We start from the raw sequence: 27,417 nt of genomic DNA on the forward strand, positions 1-27,417 counted from the left end.
CACACACGCACACACACACGCACATACCCCCACCCCTCAGGCGACAGCAAGAACAGGAATTGATTAGTGGCACGGCATAAAAATAGACGACCGGTTGTCATAGCAACGCCCACAATGAGCTGTTGTCTAGTTTAATAAAGAGCAGCGTTGTGTCTGAGCACGAGGTGGAAGGTGTGTTGCCGTCAGTGGTGGTGGTGTGTGTGTGCGCGCCGTCGTGCATCCAGACACACAAGGTGGAGGTGTAGCGTAATTGTTATCACACTGCGGTCCTGCTGAATGAACGGGACCGGATGGCACCGAGTCACTCGTCCAAAAACAAAGACCCACCAGCATCCTCTCCTCTCAACTCTGATTGGCTCTGAATCTGCATCCCACAACCATCAACTCCCGAGCCGCCCCACACAACCAATTACAACTCTGTTGCTATGGGCTCCGCTCTGATTGGCCTCATTAGTGTCAAAAACTGGCCATATGTAATTTTTGGTCATATTCCCAGCAGCGCCGTCATCAACATCCTTTACATTCAGGCAGCCCCCCCCTCCCCTTCTCTCTCTCTGTGTGTGTGTGTGTGTGTTGTTGTTGAGATGCCTGAGCCGCTGCCTCCTGTTGGCACAGGGAGGGGTTTGTTGTTCCCAGACATCTCTCCATCTTTTCTAGCGCTGGCTAAAGCGGCCAGATGGTAGCTGCCTGTGGTGGTTTCCTGAAGGACTGTCGGTGTGATCAGCAGCAAGGAGTTTCCACCACACACACACACTGAGACGGGGGCAGAGCACCACTGTGTCCAGGAAATTAGCCCCCGTGGACCTTATTCTGCCGTCCTGAGTCACACAAGTGTTGCAGCATCAGTGAAACAGAAACGCAGCTGGACATGTCCAGTGCGCTCCAGTAGGTCGTGTGCTCCTGTGACTGTCGGTCACGATACAACTGTCAGGTAAATGACAACAGCGCATAACTACACAATAGGATTGATCAACCAGGAAAGAAGGAGCAGGGGTTTTCTAATGAATTGTGTGTCCACAGTTCAGTTCAGTTCAGTTCAGTGGAAATGTGAGACTGTGGATTAAAGGTCACGTTTTATACATTTACAAGCGAGTTTGTTGGAAGTTCGAATGTTGGAAATTGTCAAATTAGGTTTTAGTGTCTGTGTGTGGCAGACAATTTAATGTGACTTTTCTTTATGAGTTATTTAAGCCAAATGTAATTATAACGAGCAGATCATGGCTCCGTGTCTCCAGACTGCTCCACATTGATTGATACCAGTCGACCAGGATCAGCAGGTGATAACTGATCATTGAATGATGAGTGTTACCAAATCTAAGTACGGGTGTTTCCCAGAAAAACCAGCCGACACTGACATTAGACTGAAACCAGGTGACATTACCTCGAATTTCATGCATCTCCGGTCTGTCACAGCTCCGACGGTCCTGCAGAAATACGCAGCAGGATAACAGGCAGGCAGACATCACGCGTCGATTCATGTCGATTAGATCGCCCCACACAGGAAGTCAAACGCAAAGAGTATCCGGTAAATTAAAAAATAAAACACAACGACAAACTTTACGATCGTAAATCACCACTTTGTCAACATTAGTTTCACCCGCCGGCACGAACAACAACTCATCAATCAATCGGAGGGACCTGAAGCTCACAGGACGTCATGGATGAAAAAATATTAATCATTGAGGTGGAAAATACCATAGTAAGTAGTTTGACAGAAATTCAACTTCATAAAGGAATGATGACCTGTTGTTTTACATTTATACACAGCTCTTATCACGATAGTTTGTAGTTTTCTCGTGATCTTGGGTCCCCAGCTGCTCGGGTCTCCAGAGACGGATCAGAGAGGTGATGCATCCAGTGGGCGACTCAGGGCAGAGGGTTTGATACGTTAGGTTCAGGTTCAGGTTCAGGTTACTTTATTGATACCCAAGGGTAAACTAGTTTTGCGAGTGAGTCGATAGTTGAAACATCCATCACAATTTGAGCAATCAAAACCAGACATAAAACATAAAACATAAAACAAGAAACAAATTAGAATCGACAGAAAGTGCTTCAATCAATGAAATAAAAGCATGAAATAAACAAATAATTAAAATAATTAAAACCGACAAGAGCAAATTTCCTACAGATATAGGTTAAAAAACAAACAAAAAGAACAGTTCAATAAAATGAGAATAAAACAATGAGATAAAAGTTAAACGGAGCTAAACGGCATTGGAGTCGGAGTCAGTGGAGACTGGACATTAGTCTGATGATTGATGGAACGACATGACGGCAGTTGTACTGTCATTGACAATAACAAACAGAATGTGTGAAGCGACATTGAATCAGCACGTTGAGTCCAGTCTATAAGCACCTGTTAATCTGTATTTATGAAGTGAGCGTCGTTCTCTAAGGCTTTCTCTGGACTTTGGCTCGGTGGTGACACGTCCGTGGTCGAACCAGGTTGCGTTGAGGTCGGATGTGACGAGACGGAGCTCCCTGCCGTTCACCCTGACTGACCTCGGAGCAGCCTAAAGCTCAGCACCGCCACAGTTAACATGACCTACATCCTGGCTGCTGCGCTCATGCTGCTCTCGATCATACAGACTGGTAATGATCATGCATCCTACTGGATCCTGCTGGGACCGTGCCACAGCGGCCATTTTGTTCTTCCATTCAAACTTAAACAGTCACACACACACACACACACACACTGATAGTTGTGATGCAGAGAAGAGGCAGAGCAGCATCCGGCCTCAGACCGTCACAGCTGCTACCTGGGTAATAAGTGACTGTCTGTGTGTCAAGGAGCTGAGGTCTTCTGTCGGGCATGCATCCGAGTTTTCAACATAGAAATGATTTTCTGTCTATTATTAGAAAAGTAGACAAACACAATACAGGCCTCCAGACCATAATTTATTAGTAGGAGCACAGTGGCCCCCTAACCTAAACTTTTAGAGACGCACAAGCAGAAGATTTAGGGGCGTAAATCGACTTACAAAGCAAAATATTCACATTTCCTTTTCATTCGTGATCCTCACACATAGGCCTGGGACGATAATCAATAAATCAATTAATCGCACGATAAATGAAAATGAATTCGATAGTTTTTCCGGCCTCGATAAATCGCCATGTACATGCGCACATTTGTTTTCCTCCAACCAGGCTGGATGACAAGAGGCTTCACTCTGTGCATCGGTCTCAGCACCTGGGCCGTTTGTTTTGCAGAATGAAAGGAGTGAACCCTCTTTTCAGTCATCCAGGATCTTTGTTTCCCAGAATGCATGTCGTGGCAACCGGCAGCGCTAGCGGTAGAGCTAAAGCTACGCAGCTAACAGCTGTTCTCGCTGCAGCGCTGTTAACACGTCACTTTTTAAAGTTTTAACATTTTTTCATGCGAGAAAGTCACAGTTAAGATCCCCAGTCTGTGGTCAGTTTATCCACATCGCCTGTTAGGAGATTTCCTCCGCCGTTTTTGGAGCTACTGTGGTAGCAGCGAGCAGGAGGAGCGGGGCTGGGCTTCCCACAGTCTGCAGCCGTCTGCAGCAGCTCACGGGCCGGTCAACCTCCGTCATTGGGGGAGAAAACGATCTAAGAAAACAGGTTTACCACCGGCTGGTTTAATACTAATAGGAGATAAATGCTAGTCTCATTGATGAAATCTTACATCTGTGGAAGTCACATTAGTTTGTTTGAATGAAAAGTGGAGCTTCGGGTGTGTAACGTTATTGAACAGAAGAGCTGCACTGCACTGTTTATTTATTTTATTTATTTAGGATAGTAGCTATATGTTCTTGTCATTCCAATTACAATGGTTAAAAAAAATGAGAAATAAAAGTTTATCGCATTTAAAAGGGTCTACTTGCATTATTATGAAATATTATTATATTAGTGGTTAATTTGTTCTAAAAAAATGTGTCAATAATATCGTTTATCGTCAATAATTTGTGGGACAATATATCGTCCAGCAAAATTTATTATCGTCCCAGGCCTACTCACACACCTGTAATGACAGATACCAGATTCTTTGAGTCGCCACTTTCTTGTTTCACCAGTGTTTTAAAAAAAAAAAGAGGCAAATTTACGTGCGTAAGTAGATGAAAAATTTACTTGCACTGTCTCAAATTTTAGGGCCAGTGTGGAGCCCTGCAGTAGTGGATGTTGTGCGTTTCAGTTCAGTGGTTTCTCGTTATGATAAATCCAACACAACTTAAGTGCAAATAAAGTGTTTCCATTACGATTTTTTCTAAATATTGCTTTGTCAAAAACTTAATGTGAGTGTGTACATTTTTTGAGATTCACATCAGGTATTTGATTACTTTTTCATTTATAAATTTGTCATTCGAATTACTCATTATGCAGGTTGGACATGTTGTCATCTTGTGTGTCGAGTATATCATGAAATGCACGTAGTAGGAGTGGTTTTAGGTGTTGAAGGCTGGATTAAGTAAGTGGGCTTTGTCCCATTCTGGGGTTCTTTTCTGTTTTTTTTTTTTTTAATTACTAAAAACACATTGTGAGTGACACGAGAAGGTCGTTGAGGTGGATCCTGCCCCTGTGTTAATCTAGTTTAAGTTACTTACATTAAATCAAATTAGCTCACAGGAGACACAGGAACTGTGATCCCATCACCGGTGGTCCAGGTCCAACTGCTCCACTGACCTCCTCCGACTCCAAGTCTGCATGAGTTGCCCCAACACATTTCATAGTAAACTAAAAGTATTTTTACTATTTTAAATTGCTGCAACTTTATTTCAATTCATTAATTCACCCAACTCCTCCTACTCCCCCACCCCCACTCTCTTTTACTGCTGCTCTCTCATACCCACACTCACAATGACAACAGACCTGTCTGTTCATTGGCTAAAAACAGTGCAAACCTGTTTCTGTGCAGTTAAAGAGGAACTACGCTACATTTTGACCTTCATTAAACAGCTTCAGAGTTACTAGTGATGGTTAAACAAATGACTTGTAACTTGTTACAGGGAGAGTGGAGGCTCTCTGCCTTCCACCTAGCGTCTCTTAGCTGAAAATCAACCTTGCAAGATGAGAGCCTCCGACCCGGTGTCCCAGCTCTCGTCTCTGCACCGCGACACAAATGCGCCCTGTAACCCGTAATCTCTTGTTTTTGACAGATAAGACTACACAAATATACACATCGTAGCGCATGTATGGTAAATAACATTATGTACCGCTCCATGGATTCATCCACCGGATTCATTGAAAACAAATGCACATGGCCGGGAGGAGGGTTAGCATTAGTAACACAGCAGAAAAAGCGACCAGACTTGCATAGTTCCCCTTTAAAGCAGTGGAAGGCGATTTCTTTTAAAACAGATGTGAACAGATGTTTGAACAGCTGAGCACTGTGATGGGATCAGGACCAGGTGTGAACAGGACCTCTGTGACTTTCACTGTGACTCTGTTTGGTTAGGTTTGATACATCGATGGGCTGGGTATCGCTACTGATTTACTGAATCAGTTCGATTCCGGTTCACAAGGTCCCCAATCCAATTCAATTCAATTTTGGATCCGTTTCGATATTGACTCATGTAGAGATATTTCAGTATTAATACCAATTTTGCTCGGTTATGAAAGAGATTTTCACAGAACTAAGAAAGGTGAAACTCTCTAACCTGGTGCATTATCAAAAATATCGATGTTTACATAAAGATTTGACCCAAAAGTAGTGGCATTAATGCACATTTATTTAATATGACCCACTACAGAAGTAAACGGTGCAACTCTTCAGTACAGTTGTGGGTGGTAATCGCGATCGCGCAGATCTAACTAGAAATGGAGTACTGTATTAAAAGATCAATCAAAGGATTTTATGAATCGATATCAGATCTTTTAAATGGCGATCGATATAAATCAGGAAATCGTTTTTTTTTAACCTAGCTCTTTAAAAAAAAAATAGAAAACAAGATGCAACTTTTACCTTCTTTAACTTTTTGAAAACACAAACATTTTTTAACAAAAGTTGTTGTTGTGCTGTTTTACACGTTCCTTACCGTACGTCGTGTGTTGTTAGCGTACGTCCCCATCACTGGGTATTTAGTTTTATCTTTATGAATCCATTTGCTGTTGTCAACGCTCTGGTCTGAGCACGATGATATGAACGTAGAGCTGGATTCGTTTCAGAGTGGAAGCTGCCGAAGAAAATATTTTGACAAATTCATCTCTGTGATAGTGAACGTCTCTGGATTTAGACCTTTTGTAGATCCAAGCAGCAGCAGCAGCAGCAGCAGCGTTGTGTGAGTTATGAAGCACATTTTTAACTATTTACAGTCTGAGCAGATTGTGATGATGACTCAGTCTGAGAACATGTACTCAGATACAAAGATGGCAGGTGTTGTCACATAGCAGGAGGACGGGGGGTTAATAATAGGTGGTGTGTTGTGTGAACGAGATCGAGGAGGGGGGGGGGGGGGGGGGGGGGGGGTTCACTTTATAAAAGCTAAGTGAAAATGTGGTGGGACCAAGCTGGAGCCTGAAATCGCATCTAAACACATTTATTATTTCACCCGGAGCTCTTTCTGTCACACACACATACACACACTTACTGATGAGACATCGGGGGAAATTAAGGGTTCAGTCAGTGTGTCGCTCGATGACATGTTGACACCTGGACTGGATGAGCCGGGGATCGAACCGCTGACCTCCCCATTAGCGGACGAGCCACTCCACCTCCCCGGGGCGGGCCCTGATATAATAATGATAACCACCGTCACTTGTCGGGGGCGCAGTCACAGTCGCAGTCGCAGGTCGTCGTTTATTTCCGAGCGGTTTTCTCTCCTGTCCTGTGAGTGACAGCGGAGATGGATGAAACAGGAAGTGACTGACTGACGGACACAGACGCCTCAGGTCAGCACAGACCAAAAAGCCTGTTGGGTTGGAAACACCACGTCTATTTAAATAACGCTAAATTAAGTTTTATTATTATATATCATTATAATGGAGCCTGTTTTATTTCAGTATTTCCAACACATGCCCATCATTGTCACCAGAGGTTACAGATGTCAGACACTGAAATGTCTCACTTGATTCTTATTTAAATTAGCATAATTAATTAACATAATTCAATCAACATTTTCTTTGTTGCTACCGTTGCTTTGTTTGTTGTATCAATCTGGATCAATAATTAGTTGTATTAACATTATCACACCACAACAACAACGATATCACTAATTAATGTCTGTGATGGACGACGTATAACACAAATTCAAAAACACAAATATTCCTAAAGATGAATTTAGAATATCTCTCATTTGCCCGTAATATAATAATAATAATAATAATAATGTCAATGACCTTGACCTGAAAAGTTAATTATAGCTATTCTGAAATATTTGATTACGTCTTATATGATATGATCAAAACGGCTTCTTATCGCCCTGAACAACCTCTAATGAACTCTGAATTTTGTTTGTACTGAAGGGAAAAAAACATAAAGACTATTATTTATTATTTAATTGACTATTTGGGGTAATTTGATGGAATAGGGGGAAATGAAAACGGATGATTTAAACCTAAGACTTTCTATAATTAGTATAACAGGTGAACGGTGAACACATTTTGTTTTGGTGCCAGCCCAGTTACAGTTCTAGTGTGTGTGTGTAGCCCAACATGAGACTAATCCTGCTCGAGGGTCCTGCCAGTTTTGTGCCAGTGCTCCCATTTTGCAGCCATCACCACCATTTTGATGTTGGGATTAATGATAGACGGAGGTGTTTCGGTGATACGCTGCTGCACCTTGTTGTTGTTTTTGTTGTTGTTGTTGTTGGTGGTGGGTTTTTTTTTTTTTTTGTCTTTGGGTGGAGATGGAGCATCGGGCCTCTGACACATCTGGCTCCTGCGCCTCGGCGATAAGCCCGTCGTCACCCAGCAATGAATCAAACGGTTGAAGAAAAAAAAAGAGAAACGCAGAACGCTTCCTTGGTTGTGTGTTTTTTTTTTTTTTTTTTTAAAGAAGAAAAAAAAGAAAAAGAGAGTCCAGGAGGAGGAGGAGAAGGTGGAGGTGGCGGTGGAGAGACAGGAGGCGGAGCGGGAGGAGAGAGAGGAGTTGCATCAGCCAAATGAATTGTCATGATGCAGATCATGCGTGAAATGAGCAGCAGATTCCACAGTGCAGTTGCAAATGGCCCTATTACTATTACACTCAGTCAGCTGGCGCCGGGCCACGCTCGCCAAACACCGGCGGTGGTGGTGGTGGTTCACCCGCTGTCCACGCCATGACGACCGGGGACCGGGACCGGGACGGACCGGGACAGACCTGAGGTGGACTCGGAGAGGAAACGGGAGGGAGGGGAGGGAGGGGAGGGAGGGGAGGGAGGCTCCGGGCTGAGGAGGACATTTTAGCAGCAGCCATCTGATCGATTGCTGCATAAAGAACGTGTGTGTGTGTGTGTGGTGGGGGATGGGAGGAGGGAATTAAGAGTTGGCATTATGTCAGGAGAGAGCTGCCATCTCTGCCTCTTTTCCTAGCCCTGCACACACACACACACACACACACACACACACACACACACATAACACACACACAAAGACTAGAGCGAGGAGGAGGAGGAGGAGGAGAGCAGCACGAGATGAAGAAAAAAATCCCTCTTGCTCTCAGTCGGTGTGTCTTGGCTGTGTCACTCCTTCATTACCCCCCCCCCCCCCCCCATACACACACTTACTCTCACTCTTATACACACACACACACACACACACACACACACATGCCTACACACAAACACACACACATAGACTCCACCACGTCCACTTGTGATTGGCCGGTGTAATATGAACAAATGAAGCTCTGGCTGCGTTTAAGGGGCCCCTGAAAGTAAGCATGTGTTTATTTTTACAGTGAAAGAAGAAGAAGGAGGGGAGGTAGAGGAGGAGGAGGAGGAAGAGGAGGAGGAGGGGGGAGGGGGGGGGGGGGTTAAGATGGAGGATTTGAGGAATTTTTTTTTTCTTTGTGGTACTGTACAGCTGGAGGAGGAGGAGGAGGAGGAGGAGGGGGAGGAAGGTTACAGGATCCTGGCTTCTGCAGGAATGTGGTACATGGATGTCTGGACACACCGGAGGCTCCTTGGGGTGGGGGGGCAAACCTGCTGTGTCCCACCTGTATGTGTGTCCCCCCCCCCCCCCCCCCCCACTTGTCTCCACATGAGACGTTTGACTCCATCAGCCTCGTCTCTGTCTCTCTACCTCTACCTCTTTCTCTATCTCGCCGTGTCTCCGTCTTCTTTCTTTTCTTTTCCTTTATTGCATCGGCCTGGCAGAGCGCCCACAGCTAGAGAGGGGTGGGGGGGGGGGGGGGGGGAGTGATGGTGTGGGGGGTGGGAGGGATTATGGGAGGGGGAGGGGGTGTGGTTGAGGAGAAAGAGTGTGTGGCTTGTTTAGCAGCTGACTGAAACAGTCATTATATTATGTAAAGGGAGTCGGCGGCGGCGGCGGCAGTGGCCAGGGAGAGAGAGAGAGAGAGAGAGGGGAGGGGGGAGGAAAGGGGGGGGTGGGGGGAGGAGGGGGTGCCAGTTACTGACGCGCAAGCACAAGGCCGACCCTGATTGGCTCATCAGCGGCTCTCTGTCTCTCATTAAAGGTGGAGGCTCGGCAGCAGAGAGAGAGAGAGAGAGAGAGAGGTTGCAGGAGCTGCTAGTGTTTTTTTTTTTTTTTCCTTTTTTCTTTTTTTTTTCTTCTCCTCTGCAAATGGAGGCGACGACTGGGCCCCACCGCTGCGCCACAAATTAATTAGAGAAGAAGAAGAAGTGGCGGGGAGGGCCGTATTGTGTGATCATTAAGACTCCTCCCAGTGTTAAAGAGGCTGCTGGAGATGAGAGGAGGATAACGGAGAGAGAGACATTAGAGGAGGACAGAACGAACAGATTAGAGCGACGGCGGCGGCGGCGGCGGCGATACAGGAGATGAGGGGAAACGATAGAACGACACCAGCAGGAATAATCTGCTAATAGGAAGTTGATGAAGAGATAACGGGCCCAATTAAAACCTCTGAATCGCAGTCGACCGACGCGCCCGCCGCGCTCGGGCGACGGCCCAGGTGTTGGTGACTGATGCTGCCGTGGTGCAGTGTGGGTAACGAGAGCGAGCGTCCATTTGTGCGTGTTTGTTCAGGTGGAGTTTGACTCGGCAGCAACATTAAAGCCCCAGTCTGTAACATATTTGGCTTTTTATTAACAAAAATAAAATAGCCTATAGCTTTCTACGTATTTCACTGAAGTCGAATCACACCCGCATACAAATGAAAGCTTTCTCGTACCTTAGAATGAGTTGTTACAAGTCGTTACAAATACATAAGTGGGCGACGCACCGAACCGAGGCGGCCATGTTGCATCGCCATTTTTTTACGTTGAGTGTCAGCGTGACCGTAGGTAACCACGGAAACTCACCGGAGCTGTCAGCCCGGGGAGAAAGTTTTCCAGGTTGCGCCTGTTAAAACTGTCACCACTGTGTAGTGTGAGGAAGGATGGAGGCACCGATGTTGCATTCAGGTGCAGTCAGGCAGACGGCCGTCGGCAAACCAACCGGATGTCATTTTACTCGACGAGAGAAAGACGGTAAAACGTGGGTCGGGTAAACAATACAACATCACCATGTCAACATATTGTCACGCCTGTATTGTTTTGCCTCGTGCTGGCGGACCACTTGTTTACATAGACGCTTGTTTATCCTGTTACATGCAGCGTTTGTCTGACGTCTGCCCGATTTCACGTGAACGCAACATCAAGAATACGATATGCAACCGCACCGCTAGATGGGGGTAATTCCTACACATTATACCTTTTAAGCATCCTCGCCGCATCATTACAAGTTTATTTGGTAGCCCTTTGATTTACAGGCCGTTAAATATGTCATAATGTCAAGAAATAACAATTAATTGCGTCATAATGTCGAGAAATAACGGCCAATAATATAACAGGATGTCACAATTATACTTGTTTTCACAATTAATCCATATCGGCCAAAGTAAAGGAAGATGCACAGATACTGGTCCATTTATCTAACGTAACACTGAATTGGTGGGAATTTAAATGTTAGCTTGCCATTTGTAATTTTAAAAAATGATTAAAATAAACTTAAACAATTGGTATAGATGGCAATTAATGACTTAAATGTTATATTTCAAACACTTCCCCCGGGGGATTAATAACTGGTCCTATATTTATAGATAAGAAATGTAATGTAATTATATTTTGACTATATTTGATTTTACACATTCATAGTGTTGTGAAATTTATTGATGCATAATAATCGTAATACCATGATTATTTCTCTGACAATAATCGTACCAAGAAAATCTATAACTGTGACATGCTTTATTTCATAGCAATGTCAAGAAATATAGCCCAGAAATAAGGATTCAATTATTCAATTACAAGGACGTTGTGGAGAAAAAATCTGTCTTTTCCCAAAAAATTCAGATCATGAAAAGTATGCGTAATCTTTTGCCTTTATGAAAAACATCACATTACTATGAAATTGACTGTTATTTCTAGGTTATTTCTTGACATTACCACGTAATTAACGGCCTGTGAACGGAAGGGTTACCGTTTATTTTTATACTTCCCCGCACAGTTCAGGTGCAGTAAATAACCAGGCAACAGGAGCAGGAACCATTCAACTATTCAAACAGATGCATTAAGTCTCGAGGAGTTGTTGTTTTTTTCCCAGAAGGCCTTGAGGCTGCTGCTGACGGTGTGGATGAGAGTGCAGGGAGTGGTCCCAGTGTGTCCAGTCAGTCAGTGAACGCACCACATTGTAATAATAAAATCACACCACAGCTGGACAGGAAGTTTGTCCTCATGGCGTCTGGACATCACGCTGTTACCGTAACGATGACGCCGGGGTCACGTAAAAAAAAAACATCAGCACAGGTGATAATTAGAGGTTGTAAGAGAAAACTGATGCGCTAAAATATTAAAATCTCTTATGATGTGATACTGTATTGATTCTTTGAAGCTGATATTGATATTTTATCAATATTTGGAGGTGGTGACGGTGGTTCTGTGTTGTTTTTCAGCCTCCGACTGATGGTGTTTCCTTTTGTTCAGCTCGAAAAACAGCGTTATGTTGGATGTATTTTGTTAATTATACTGTTTACAAATTCCTCTTCCTTTTTTTCAAGTATATTTTTTTAATATTTAATTGATAGGACAGCTGTAGAGAGACAGGGAGAATGACATGCAGCATCAAACCTGAGGGCCGCTGCGTTGCTCTACCCACTGAGTTAAACAATCCCCCACAAATTCCCCTTCTTTTTTTTTGTCATTTTAGTTTTTATTGATAATTTTTCCTTAAAATCAAAAGTTTATACAGGTAAACACAAAAACAAAAACACATGGGAGTTACTGTCTTAGCAATCTGTCCATGTTCCCACTTTCTTTTTCTCTTTTATCGCCGTTCGGTCTTAAATATCGTCCATCTCATTGATTTCTCTTCTAACTCGACTCCCCGTCAACATTTAATCCACTTACAATGTTTCAAGTTCGGGGAGCTTTCCTCTGCTTCTCTGTTTTTGGTGTTTCTGTCCTGAAACGGTGCGGCGTTGACGGAGATTTTATCCCAAATGAACTACAAAAAGATCGCTTGGACGTACAAACACAGAGCCAGGTACCAAACCCATCTATTGCAGCTTGTACGTCGTAGCGCTGAGACCCCAGAGGACACACGTCCTCACTGTGTCTCCGGTCCGGTCGCCACTGTTTATGTGTCACCTGTGGATTGGACGATTTGAGTCGTAACTGTTCACAGAGCGGAGAAACGCCGATGCTGTGAGTCCGGCTGCAGCTGGAGGAAAGATCTGGTCCGGTACAGTCCAGGTCTGTCCCTCAGACAGTCCCCGGTCCGCATCATGGTTAAAAAGCTCGACTGAGACGCAGGTTTTCTGACAAAGACACGTGACGAACGCTGCCTCGTTTTTTAGTTTTTGAGTCGAGACACACGGTTCTCACCTTGTGACCGCGGGTCGCAGAGTTCACGCTGCAGATGACTGAGCTGCAGGCTGACGACGGGACAAACAGCGAAGACAACATGGCTGTTGTTTTCTTTGTCATCAACAGCCAATCAGACGCTGGCAACGTGTCAGGAGGGGGAGTGAGTGTGTGTTTGTGTGTGTTTGTGTGTGTGTGTGTGTGCGGTCCAGGCTCAAAACTGATGCTGGTGAAAGTGAGGATTCCTTTATAACACTACGGTGCACTGCAAGTGGTGAAGTCACACTCAGTATCTTTAATTATATATGTGAGTCTGTGTTTGTGTGTGTGTGTGTGTGTGTGTGTGCACATTCACACGTCAGCAGTAGAAAAGGCTCCTGTGGTCACGACTCTTCGCTGGGAACTGAGCCGTTCACTGCAGTGGACTTCCTGTCCTCCTCGCCTCCTCTGTAGTATCGATCAGTGTGTAGATCTGCTGTTGTACAGTTTCTCCGTCAGCGTGGTGGACGGAGTGAGAGGCGTCACTCTCCCTCTCACATCTGTACTGCACTGAGACTTTAAAGAGGAGGTGTGGGGGGTGGGGTGGGGGCAGTGTCGGGACAGAGGCTCCACACAGAGCGAGTCCACACACTGACTCTGCTTTGTCACGTCCTCGTCTCAGCTGCGGCGTCCTGATTGGTCGGCTGATCCGTGCCGAAGCCGGTCACATGACTGAGCTAATGTGCTCATAAGACTCGGCTTGTTGTTGTCATCCTTACAAAAGCCTTCCTTGCTGGTATGAATCACACACACACACACACACACACGCACACATGGAGACATCAAACATCTCTCAAATGTATCTGTCCTCAGCACAGAGACTGGGCTATTCTTAGCCGCCATGTTTAACCCACTTCCATCTGAATGAGCCATCAGCTGCTCGTACACGCTGTCATCCTCCCGTGTCACTGCGCTGATCCTCGGGTCACTGGGGTCACACTGATTACATATCGAATATATAAATATATAATATATATACTGTATATAATTTTTCCCAGGTGTTTGTGGTATATACAGAGTGACGCTGCCTCGTCACACACTGTTGCGCGGTCCAACTCCACAGAGTCTCAAAGATTTCTCCTCATTACTTGTTCAATAAGTGTGTTTTTGGTAAAATATCATTTATTGGAATTTCTTGCGGTGTTTCCACATGACACATATTTATCTGATGTTTGGTTGTCCTGTCCTAATTATGTAGTTTGGTCATTTTAAGATTAGTAGAAAAAATTAGAAACGCGTTACGTTAAAGGGATAGTTTAACATTTTGGCAAATTTCCCAATTTCCATAATCCCTGTAGTCACAGCAGTAGGTTCATTACCGTTAATTGTCGGTGCATGCTGTTTTGAGATTTGACATTCACCACGCTATGAAATAATAATGTAACATTGTGTAACATTACGACACACAAAGAAAATACTCTGAACTACTTGTGCTTTTGAAATCACTCCGCCCAGCAGCCGTGTCTAGGAATGTAGTTCCGGCTGCATTTGCCTTGAAAACAACTCTGTCTTGTAATGTTACATGATTATCTCATAGCGTGGTGAATGTGCAGGTCACAACTTGTCCACCAGAGCGTTTTGGAGTTGTTGGATTGTGAATTTGATGAGTTTGATGAGGGACAGGAGACCTGTACCGTTCACCTCCATTGTGTTCACTGAGCATCTCACGTCTCTGCCCCGCAGATCTCAAAACAACATGCACCGATAATTAAAGGGAATTAACCCTAGTGCTATGACTATAGGGATTATGGCAATAGGGAGAAATTTGCCTAAATGTTGAACTATCCCTTTAAAGAAGATGACAACAATGGACATGGAGGTCGTACTGGAGCAGAGATATATTGTGCACTGTAGCTTTAAGAAACAGTGGATGTCCAGGTTGTAAACAGTAGTTTAGTATGATGCATCCAAAGTGTTTCTTGTCGATGTGAATGTCCACAGTGGGTGGGGGTGAGAAAAGCTGGTGGTCATGCGTGGGCAGGAGTGATGTGTGGCGGTTTTAAACCCGTGGATGAGTGTAGCTGATTAATGTCCGAACAGCTCTGCTAACTCTCGTATCCTTCTCTTCCTCTTCCTCCTCCAGGATGGAGCGGATGTCCGAGGAGGCGCTGAGGCTCAACCTGCTGAAGCGAGGCCTGGAGTCACCCAGTGAGCGAGAGGAGGCGCTGGCCAAACGCCTCAAGATGGAGGGCCACGAGGCCATGGAGCGCCTCAAGATGCTGGCGCTGCTCAAACGCAAGGACCTGGCCGACCTCGCGGCCCTGGAGGTCGCGGGGCCCCTGGGGGACGGGAAGGGCCCCGGCGCCAGCTCCCTCCACCACCAGAGCCTCATGGGCGCCGCCTACGAGGAGAAGCTGAACGGGAGCCTGCGGCTGGGGGGCCACAGCGGCCACGTCGGGCCCAGTAAGAACGGGAAGGAGAACATGCTGGATGAGCCGGTGGACATGAGCGCCGGGAGGAGATGGTGAGAACAAAGTGTTTTATTCATGTGGGTTAAAGGGACGGCGCTGTTCGTGTCCAAGTCCGTCCCACAGAGAGGCGACGGCGAGAAGGAGACGAACTGGTGAACTACAGCTCCCAGTGAACCACAGCTTCACCTGCTGTCACTGTTACAGGACTACATATAATATAATATGATATAATATAATATAATACAATATAATGTAATGTAATGTAATATAATATAGTATAATTTAATATCATATAATGTAATGTAAAATTATATAATATAATTTAATTTAATATCATATAATGTAATATAATACAAATAATGTAATATTGGGATGGGTACTTTTATCGGTACCCAACCAAAACGGTACCACATTTTGGTAACTGAACACACCAACGCGTCGTGTGTGTCAGCGAGTAGATCTGATACACTCTGTTTCTCTCTCTTCTTGTGAAATGAGAAGCTTGTTGTTTTAAATCACCGACTGAAAAACAGCCGCCCATCGTTTAAAAAAATCATGAAATCACTGAGAATGAGAGAATCGGTACCAGAGAATACTGTAACGGCACCGCTTCTCATCACTGCGGTACCGTTCAATGAAGTCTTCGTCACAGAATGAGAGCACATCTAAGCGATGACGAAGTCTCGTCAGTAGTGAATATTCTCCGGTAGCTTCTCATCACAGTCCGCACCTTGCAGAGTTTGCGCTGCTCCTCAGTTTCATTTGTTTTTTTATTTGACAGAGTTTCACACAGAACTTTCTGATGGCTGTAGGAGTCTCTCCACGTTTCTCCTTCTGTGACTGTAAAAAGGGAACGTTTACATATTTTCAGACAAGATGATAGTCTCATAAACTATTTTATTTTTTATTTTTTATTTTTTAATTGAATGACTATTTGACTATTCGAAAAATAATTTCTCATCCCTAAAACATAAATACTCTTGAAGGCTGAGGAGTTGTGAGAAGTAAATGTTCAAATGTTCATTTGGTTCAAATGTGAAAGGTACCCATCTCTAATAATATGATATGATATGATAATAGGCTATGACTCAGTTTGCAGTGTTTTGTCCTTCATTTAACTTTTTACTTTAGATCTCTTTTTAACTCTGACCTGTTCTCTCTCTGTGATGTTGGAAATATCTAGAATATGAATGAGTGTGAGGTCAGAAACACGCTGGATGCATGACAACCGTGCAGCATTGTGGTTTTAATTTTAATGCACATGTACATGTCAGAGCAGACGCACTGCACCATCCAGCTCTGTACATCTGTAGCTCTTTACATACACCTGAGACATCCCACTTTACATGTGCATCTCAGTAAATCATGGAAAAGTTCATTTTATTTAATACTCACATATTATATAGATTCATTACACATTTATTTCTTTTAATTGTGATGATTACGCCTTACATAATTTGGTAACACAATTTCCCTCAGAGGAACTATGCAAGTCCAGTCGCTTTCCCGCTGTTTTGCTAACCCTCCTCTCGGCCATGTGCATTTGTTTACAACGAAGCCGGCGAGAAATCAATCAATAGAGCGGTAGATAACGTTATATATCATATACGATGTTACAACGTGTATATTTGTGTAGTTTAATCTGTCATAAACAAGAGATTAAAGGGATAGTTCACCCAAAATTCAAATTTCACTCATTATCTACTCACCCTCATGTCGACTAAGGGCTGGGAGAATTTTCAGAGTCCTCCGTGCAGGCTTCTCTGAGTTACGGGGGGGTCCGCGCAGCAGTATTTGTCCATATAATGGTTGTGAATGGTGCTCACTTTTCTTCGTTCAAAAAGACACACCAAAAAAACATCCAAATACCTCCATACTGCTTGTCTGTAATGCCCCTCTTGTATTGAAGCCCCAACATGAGAAATTGTTCCGCCGGACTGACACAGGAAGAGCAGTGAACTGAGACACTGGGAGCTTCCGCTACAAACAAGCTTAAAATATAGACTTATTTAATTTTTTTCGGAACAATTTCTCATGCTGGGGCTTCAATACAAGAGGGACATTACAGACGAGCAGTATGGAGGTATTTGGATGTTTTTTGGTGTGTCTTTTTGAACGAAGAAAAGTGAGCACCATTCACAACCATTATATGGACAAATACTGCTGCGTGGACCCCCCCCCCCCGTAACTCCGAGAAGCCACGGAGGACTCTGAAAATTCTCCCAGCCCTTAGTCGACATGAGGGTGAGTAGATAATGAGTGAAATTTGAATTTTGGGTGAACTATCCCTTTAAGAGATCTTGAAAAGTTGGACGCAATAAGTGACCCTAACCTAACCTTAAAATCCTGCATTAGTTTCAAGGGGAACTGTCATTTATATTTAGCGAGCGGACCGAGGCTGTGATTAAGGGTCGTAAAGAAAACCCAAAATTCAGAATCTCAAAAAATGTGAATTATTGTAGCCTAATGGTGTCACACTCCAATAGGCTTATTACCTCAAAACACCTGCAAAGGTTTCTTCTTCCTTCTTCTTCTCTTGGTCTGGTTCGGTAGCGACACCATCGGGGGGAAGATGCCGACCTGACGGCTGTATTGTCATTTACTGAGACGTGCCTGTGCTCGTCTGTGTCTCAGCTTCACACTGCAGCATCCTCATGTGGAGACGGTGGCGCTCTGCTGATGTTTCCTGTCACTGAACTGATTCCAGTGCAGAGACAAAGCTGCAGCAGCAGAGAGCCTGGTGTCCACACACACACACACACACACACACACACACACACACACACCACAGGCCAGCGTGTTCCCGGTGTAAATGCCACCGCGGGCCTGCTGGTCTACGTCGTATCACACACCCACCACGGCAACGCGGTTACAGACTCATCTGGTTTCTGCACCCGACGGCGGCCGGCGGCAGTCAGTCTGTAGCTGTCGGTAGGAGCCGACGTTGGCCTCGCACAGACGGCTCCTCCAGCTGTTGGTCAGTTATCATCACACCTGGCGACACACAACTCAGCTGTGTGGAGCTGCAGCCGCCGCTCCGCTGGCGCCTCTGCACAGCGAAGCAAAGAGACACGGACCTGAAGCGTCCACTGGACCAGGACCAGGTCTTTACGTCTGTCAGTGACCCTGCGTTTGATTATTACACTGACAGATTAATTCACTCACTTTGCCCCTTGTTACTAACAGTTTTTTGATTGATTATTCTTTATTTCGAACATATTAAAGGGACAACGCGGAGTTTGTATTTGGTTATAAAAAAGTCTCATATTAATGTGGATGAATCTACGTTGCCAACACTTGTTAATGGCTCAGTTTTTGATAAATGTATCATTTTGTCTTTATCGTTATTTTGTTATTATTATGTAGTGGTCGGCTCGCCCAGCACTTCCTACTTTTGGTTTCGCGGACGCTGCCCGGCGGGTCATGGGAATAACGCCGTCGAATCACCGTTTATGGTCGGAACTACGACGGTATCTGATCGTCTTCAAACTTCCGACTTTCATTCTTGATTTGAAAACATTCTTTTCGCTTTCGTCCGTCTTGCGCCAGTCCAAGAATTTCACCGTGTGTGCAGAGGCTCATGGGAAATGTAGTGTGAAAACAGTTTGCTTTCCAAAACTCCTCGTTGTCCCTTTAAAAAAAAAAAAAAAAGAACATATAAAATAAGTAACACATGTTATAGTGTCCCAAAAAACAAGACCAATATTCATATCACTAAACAACGTATGCTTGAAAAGGAGCAGGAGGAGCTTTTCAGTTCCCACCCATTATTCACTACTCCATCACTCCAAATCAAAATAAACTGTATACAAAGTCAACAGACTCACTCTCAGTTTTCCCTATGTAGTCAAAATAATATTCCACTCTCCAACCTACTTTTCCTCATCCTTATGCTTTTTTAGAAACATGTTTTTATATTAAATCTTTTAAACAGTTTTATATTTGTGCTATTTATTGAGCTCCTTCTCCAGACCACTCCACAGCTTCACCCCACAGACTGTTCTGACATTAATTCTCTTAAAATTCAATTCCCCTTTCAGATTATATGTCCACCCATCTGTTAAAAAACAGAGTGGAAAACATGGAGGTCGTCTCGTGATTTTCAGATTAAAAGCCCACATTTAAAAGATCTTTTTTTTTTTTTTATGTGAAAACAAACCTCACAGGAAGTGGCGAGTTTCTTTCTTTCATGGTGATCAATGTGTATGAGAACGTGCGCTATCGTTCATTTGACATGAGAGGAAGTGAGTTTTCACTGTATCACTGCGGCTTTTGAGAGGTTTCAGGAAGTTTGGGGTGTCGGTTCGACTCCCAGCTCCTCCATGGGCCCTGATGTGTCCCGGGTGTGTGCGTAGTGACGATCACAAACTCTCACTACAAGTTCACTCGTCCTCAAAGACAAACACTAAGTCCTGGACAAATGAGAATTTCCACAGACATTTAACGTGTTTGTTTGTTTTTTCTTCTGTGAAGTGAATCGGAGCATGACAGACGAACTCCGTCACCGGACGTCATCATCCTGTCAGACAACGAGGCCTCCAGTCCCAGAACCACGCCTCGCCCCGAGGAGCGCCTGCACCAGGCCAACCTGGACATGTTCAAGGTAGAAGCAGCAGCTCCAAGGAGACGACAACGACACAACACACAGCTTTTTTTCTTTGTTATTCTAAGGTGGAATTACAGCTAATAAGATACACCCTGTGTGTGTGTGTGTGTGTGTGTGTGTGTGTGTGTGTTACAGGGGAAGACGGGCGAGGAGCGGCAGCAGATGATCAAAGCTCTGAGGGAGGAGCTGCGTCTGGAGGAGGCTCGTCTGGTGCTGCTGAAGAAGCTCAGACAGAGCCAGATGCAGAAGGAGAACGTGGTGCAGAAGGTGAGAGCGGCTCACTGATGGTCACACACACACACACACACACACACACACTAGGGATGTAACGATCACCGGTGTTAGGGTAATTTTTACACAGTAGCAAAACCGTGTGTGTGTAAATTCACGGCATTATCTCGGTGGATAGTTGCATCCACTGTAAAACTGAGCTCACACACCATCAGCTCCCTACACTAATTACACAATACACTAATACATTTACAGGGTATCCGCGGGGTCTTGAAAAGTATTAAAAGGTGATAAATCAATTTTGGGAAAATTAAGACCCTTAAAAAGTATTAAAAAGTCTTTTCACGACTTTATAAAGTCTTAAATTTTGAAGGTATTTTTTCTGAATTAGCTGTCCAAGAGTTTGAGTCCTAAAAAACATTGTAAAAATGTGTGAATTTATTCATTTTATTAAAAAACAAAGATGAACCGGTACATAAAAAAGAAAAGAAGATTGTTTTTTTTATAAACTTTGCCTTTTATTTATTATCCTAGCCTATTTTGAATTCTGTTGTATCATAGTGATCTATATAGTCTTTATCACAAACTAAAACTGTTACATTAAAAGTGTCACTGACGTTAATGGTTACAGCTTGAAGTGGCGGTGAGGTATTGAAAAATATTGAGAAGGTCTTGAAAAAGTCTTAAAAGGGTATTAAAATTAACTTCAAGATTCCTGTATATACCCTGATTTAACGTGATCGCTGATTGAGATGAACACTTGAAAGAACGTACATTGATTATGGTTATTGATTTTTTTATTTTTTACCAATATGTCAGCAATTTTTTTATTTTTTTATTTATTTGAATAGTGCAACACAGAGAGAAGACACATAATCAAATAACACAAGGGTGCAACGTAGCTGATCAACAAACAAGACACAAAATAGGCAAACGGAGAAAAAAGAAGACACAAAACAAAAAATGGTGGACTTAGATTTTTGCACGTGCGTTTGTGCGCGTGTGATTTCTTGCGGGAGATATTTGGACCGGGAGAGAGAATACAGTAGTCAGTATTAACTAAAGAGAGAAAGAGAAGACTGAATAAATAAATAAGTGGAAAAAAAAGAAGAAAAAAGTAGTAGTGTAACCAAAACTCTTTGAAAACAGGGCAGGACTGGTACGGTTTCATTTACCCAATATCTGTTATTTATGCATTTTTATTTATTATATGTTATGGTAAATTGATAAGACGAGATAGGAGTCCATATTGACGACTAGTTATTACATGTCTGCATCTTTAGAAATTGTATTTTTAATGTTTTATTTATGTTTTCAGTTTTAAAGGCAGTTTGAGTGTTAATTTAAACTTGAACTGAAGGAAACGTTTCCTGATAAATAAACTGTGTTGCATTTAGGAATATCGCAATTATATCAATAACTGTGATAATTTGGTCACTATAATCGAGGTGTCAAATTTTACATATCGTTACATTCCTAACACACGCACACACACACACACACACACACACACTCATTACACTCAGCGTCTCTACCTGATCATAGTGAAGAACATTTACTTTCTTTGAAAAACTTGAAAGATGTTGGAACGTCTGATTTATTAATATGTAATCAACGACATCGCCTCCACCTTCACCAGCTGCAGCATCACTGATGTTTAATGACGCATCTGTGTTTACACGTTAAAGCTGCAACAGTTATAATCTCACACACACACACACACACACACACACTGGTCAAAAAGGAGTCCAGTCTAGAGACACAGGTGGTGGTGTTGAAGACGGAGGTGCAGGTGGCGAGTGTGATGAGTATGACGAGGACAACTTGATTGGCCGGTTGAGATGAGTAGTGAAATCTGATTGGTTGTTGAACGCCTGACGTCAGCTCGTTGGGAGACGGGGGAGAAGAACAGAGAATTGTGAATGGAGGCAGAGCAAATCTGATCTGAGGTCAGACTGAAAAAAAAACTCACGTATGAAAGTCATTTTTAAGAACTAGTTGGTGCACCTTTCTTACATTTGACATGGTTCTGTTTGGCTTTTCTGATTGTAACTTATTATTATTGGGTCATACAGGATTTTAATATGTTTTGCTGTTTGTCCTATTTTATCTGTACGAGCTCTGTGTAACTTTGTTAAGGACGGAGCTCTATAAATAAAGTTTATTATATTATTATTAACCTAATTATTTGGTCTAGTGTAGTGAGTTTATTTCGGTCTTTTTTATTTTCTTTTTTACTTGTAGAATCAAGTGCACACATCAACAAACAACATTAAATACACATATCATTTAAACATAAATAAACAAAAAAAGCTTCAGCTTATGCCTTCCCTTCTTACATTTACAGTTTCCATCAGCTCATTTTAGAAATTTTGAAATGTTACATGCAGTAGGCAGTTTACTGGTGTTCATAATTCAGTTTTATATTACTTCTATTTTTTCTCAATAGGTTTTTGAATATATTAAGTGTGTTACATATTTTCATTTCTATTTCTAATTTATTCCATAGATTGACTCCTTTAATTGATTTACATCGTTGTTTTACTATTTGTTCATGCGTCTGTGGTCCAGTCTATTTATCCTCAGCTCAGCAGCAGCTCACACTCGCACCACGGCCTCCACCGGGGGGTTTAAACTGGACACACTGAGGTGCAGCCGGTGTGATCCTGCACTGTTACTATGGGGGAAGTTGTAAATGTGAACTTTTCACTCGGTCTGTGTTGATAACGTGTCACCGTGTCCGTGTCCGTGTCCAGGTCCCTGTGGTCCAGAACGCCTCCTCCTCCGTTCAGCCCCCTCCCATCCACAGCTCTCCCGGCCTGGGGAAGCTGCCGGTGAGGCCGGGCCTGCACAACCCGGAGCCCCAGAACCTCCGCACTGCACAGGTGTGTGTGTGTCAGTATATGTGTGTGTGTGTGTGTGTGTGTGTGTGTGTGTGTGTCTGGACCTCTTCTCGCTTTTAAAATACAGACGTTCAGGGGCCAGTTTCACAAAAACAAAGACTTTTCGATTCTTCTTTGTCTCCATAACAATGTGAACAAAGCCAACCACAAATTAGGAGGAGCCATGTTCACCTGTTTTCTTTTTGTTCAGTGCTACTGGACAGTGAAATCATCATTGATCCCATGGTAACGATGATCCTAGACCTGAGTTAACCCTGGGGCTGAGGTGTCTAATGGTTTTTAGTTCTTTTAATTAGTGAATCTTTATTCATGTGTATCAGTTTGTCTGATCAATAATCAGACTGATGAGCAGAGTTCAGTCTGACGTGTCGTTGTCAAACTGGTGGAAATCACTGCAAAAAACTTGCACACACACAAAAAACGAGTCCAAACTTGCAGCAGCTAAACACAGATGAGACGTTCAGGAGCAGCTCAGATGAAACGGATATTAAATTATGTTTATCTGAGTCATTATCATGATTAACCATCAGACACTGAATGTATACCCAGTTTATAAAGTACAGTATTTACATTAATCTGCCAAATGTGAGTAAGACTGATACACACATCACTCACTTGTTTGTTTAGCTCGGGAAGAAACTGGAAAGCCAACCACAGATTAGGAGGAGCCTAATTGATTCCATGGTAACAATGATCCTAAACATGAGTTAACGCTGGAGGCGATGTGTGTATGTGTGTGTGTGTTTTTAAATTAGTGAGTCTTTATTTACAGGTGCGTCTCAATAAATTAGAATATCTTGTAAAAGTCCAACATTTCCATGATGTTAAAAAATGTCTTTTTTTAAATTGGTCTTTTGCAATCTTCAAATTGTTTGAGATACTGAATTTTAAGCCCGTGAACTCGTACCAGATCGAACTGGTACGAGTTCACCAGTCGGAAAAACACGAGTTACAGGTTGCCTGGAATGCACCATTAGGTCTTCATTAAATGTAAGCCATAATCATCACAATTAAAAGAAATAACATAAATAAAGACATGCAATTCTTACATTCTGTTTGTAATGGATCTATAAAATGTATTAGTTTCACTTTTTGAATTGAATTACTGACATAAATAAACTTTTCTGTGATATTCTAATTTATTGAGATGCACCTGTACATGAATCGGTTCAGTCTGACGCCGCGTCGTTGTCAAACTGGTGGAAATCACAGCAGAACACAGAGTCCCTGTTGAAGTCTGGTGCAGGAAGAGGAACTCTGCTTTTCTCTGACTCATTTAACTTGTGGGTCAGAGGTGAATGTGACTCTTGGTCCCGGTCGTCGCTCTGAACTCGATCCCGTCGCTGCAGCGTTTTAGTCCGGAGCACGACACAAAGACCCGACTGACTGACTGACTGACAGTGGTGTGGCATGAACAGTGCTCATTTAATATGTATTATTAAAGTTATTTTGGGGGATTTTTATGCTTTTATTAGACAGGACAGTGTAGAGGACATGAGCAGGGAAAGAGACCGGGGAATGACAGGCAGTAAAGATCGTTCGAACCAGCGATCAGCTTGTTCCTTTTTTTTTTTTTGCAAACACACAACTCAACTGCATCTAATCTTTCACGTCTCTTTGCGTGTAACTCATGTCTGTGATTCCTCAGTGGGAATAATCCATTTAATGTAGGAGAGGCAGGGATTTGATGCTGATGATGGAGGTAGAAAGAGGAGCTACTGGAAAAAGAAAAGAACAGCAGCCTGTTTATTTAAAAAACAAACGTAACAAACAAAAATGAATGAGCTCATGTTTGAAGCTGTGGACTCAGCTAAAATTTAAAAAAAAAAAGAACTATGAATGATGTGAACTGTTTCATTTTCACCCGTGTGAACTGAACTTTCACACAACTGAACTAGTTCCTCTTAAAGAGGAGCTGTGCAGGGTTTTCACCTCAACTATGCTGCATTTTTTTACCATAATTAAACGCCCCGTAACCCGTAATATCTTGTTTATTGCAGACTACACAAATATACACATCGTAACATCGTATAGGATAAATAACGTTATCTACCGCTCCATGGATTGATTTCTCGTCGGCTTTGTTGAAAACAAATGCACATGGCCGAGAGGAGGGTTAGTGAAACACGTAAAAAGCGAGCCAGGCTTGCATAGTTCTCCTTTTGTGTGTGAACTGGCACAACACCCACCAACTGACTGACCGACTGACTGACTGACTGACTGTTTTTACAGTAACTACAGCTGAAGTCACAGCTCAGTCTTTGTCTTTAACTGATGTGGTTGTTAACGACGACGCTGCGGCTCCAAATCTCTTTATTGTGATTTTCATTCGTCTGGTCACGTTTCCTCGTCCTGTTCCTTGTGTAACTCTGTTCGGAAAGGTGCTATAAATAAATACCGTATATATATATATAAATATATAAATGAAGCGTGTTATGGGGAAGTAAGATGATGAGGGCTGAGGATCAGGTGAGACCAGGGTCGAGTCCCGGGTTGAGACGCTGCTGCTGCTGCTGCAGATGAGCAGGACGACTCCGGGTTCAGTGGAGAGTGAACGTGCGAGTGGAAGGTCTCTGATGATGAAACGGCCTTTTGTTCTTCATGTAGCTCTGCTCCTCCATTACATGTTGAGATGGTATTAAATATTCAGCTGTGTGTGTGTGTGTGTGTGTGTGTGTGTGTGTGTGTGTGTGTGTGTGTGTGTGTGTGTGTGTGTGTGTGTGTGTGTGTGTGTGTGTGTGTGTGTGTGTGTGTGTGTGTGTGTGTGTGTGTGTGTGTGTGTGTGTGTGTGTGTGTGTGTGTGTGTCAGCAGCCTGTTTTGTGTGGATGGGGAAGCTCTGCCCCCTGCTGTCAGCTCTGAGGACTTGACTCCTCTTTAACGTGGACGTTCACTCAACCTGGTTGCTCGTTGTGGCTAATGCTAACGCTACCACATTAGCATCCCTGCGATAACCCCCCCCACCCCCAACCCCCCACCTTCATTCAGCTTTTCATAAACAGCACTAGTTATGTTATTAGATGAGGTCATAGGTCGCGGCTCACTGTGTCATGCTGAGTAATGTTTGAATAATGTTTGATCAAACATGAGGAACACACAACACTCAGTTTGTACCGTCAGAGCCTCTGTGCTAGTTTTTAGCTCAGTGGACCTGATGAACTGGAGCTTGAATATCCTGAAGTATTTGAACTCAACACACAACATGACAGCAACAAAAACAAACCACAAACTTTTTTTTTTCTTCTTTTTTGGCTCTAAAACCTCACACACACGCAAAATGAGTCCAAACCTGCAGCAGCTAAACACAAGTGAGACGTTCAGCAGCAGCTCAGTTAAAACAGATATCAACATGTTCAACTGAGTTATTATTGCTATTATTATTATTATTATTATTAGTATTATTATTATTATTATTATTATTATAACCTTTATTTATAACCTTTTTTTTGCAAGAGAGACTGGGCCAAGAACGGCAGCACATAATATATAGTTAAAAACAAACAGTTCTAACACATGGTCACATTAAACATAGACATAACAGTTGTTATCTGTTGAAAATAAAACATTTGCACTCATGAAGCCTGGATATAATGGGATTTATCACAGACTTCAATACATTCAAAGATACCAGATTTGGGAGTTTTAGCTCTGGCTGCGAAATGTTCCATGTTAGTCGGAGCAGAAAACATAAACTCAGACACTGAATGTCTACCCAGGTTATAAAGTGCAGTATTTCCATGAGTTTGCTGTTGCTGCACAGTCTGTTTTAACTCAGGGGAGAAGCTGTCAACTAAAGTCTCCACTTCCTGCTGAGTTTTCATGTTCTTTCACGTTCAGGCTTTTATCGTGTAAAACATGAGGAAGTGTTGGGTTTTGTTGGTGGCGTCACTGACCTCAATGTGTGTATGTGTGTGTGTAATAGATGGAGTTGTAGAGGTGAGTTAAAGCTGTAGGAGTAAACTCAGGTGAGCAGCTGTGGTTGGTTACAGGTAACACTGCGTCCTGACATACAGCAAGGCAGAAACGGCGACGAAAACTCGTGCGAAGGTGTCCTGATATGCACCGTGACGATTTTGTAGCGAGTATATTCTATTGGTTCAGAATCCAAACCAATCAAATTATCGAGGGACGTACACAAACTTGCACCGCTATTCTGAGATTCCTGGCATTTCCTGGTTGCCGTTTTTCACATCTTTGAGTGTTTTTTTAATTTTATTCCTCTCATATTCTCCTCTCTCTGATAACTAGCTTGTGAACAGAAAGCAGTGTGTACTTTTCAACCAATAAGAAGCGTTTAGGGGCGGGACAC

The 27,417-nt window shown here is 43.2% G+C and overlaps 1 protein-coding gene across 4 annotated transcripts in view; it reads left to right on the top strand.

Moving 5' to 3' along the window:
- gatad2b (GATA zinc finger domain containing 2B) overlaps window positions 1-27,417 on the top strand; it is a 52,594-nt gene that overhangs the window by 14,804 nt on the left and 10,373 nt on the right. For all 4 annotated transcript variants that reach the window (XM_083982034.1, XM_083982035.1, XM_083982036.1 and 1 more), the window contains exons 2-5: window positions 15,043-15,423; window positions 19,844-19,973; window positions 20,112-20,243; window positions 22,964-23,092. In XM_083982034.1, the coding sequence (XP_083838160.1) occupies window positions 15,044-15,423; window positions 19,844-19,973; window positions 20,112-20,243; window positions 22,964-23,092 (771 nt within the window). In that variant the 5' untranslated portion in view covers window position 15,043. The remainder of the gene's footprint in view (window positions 1-15,042; window positions 15,424-19,843; window positions 19,974-20,111; window positions 20,244-22,963; window positions 23,093-27,417) is intronic.

The sequence above is a fragment of the Trachurus trachurus genome (assembly GCF_905171665.1).
Source record: "Trachurus trachurus genome assembly, chromosome: 11".
Lineage (NCBI taxonomy): Eukaryota > Metazoa > Chordata > Actinopteri > Carangiformes > Carangidae > Trachurus > Trachurus trachurus.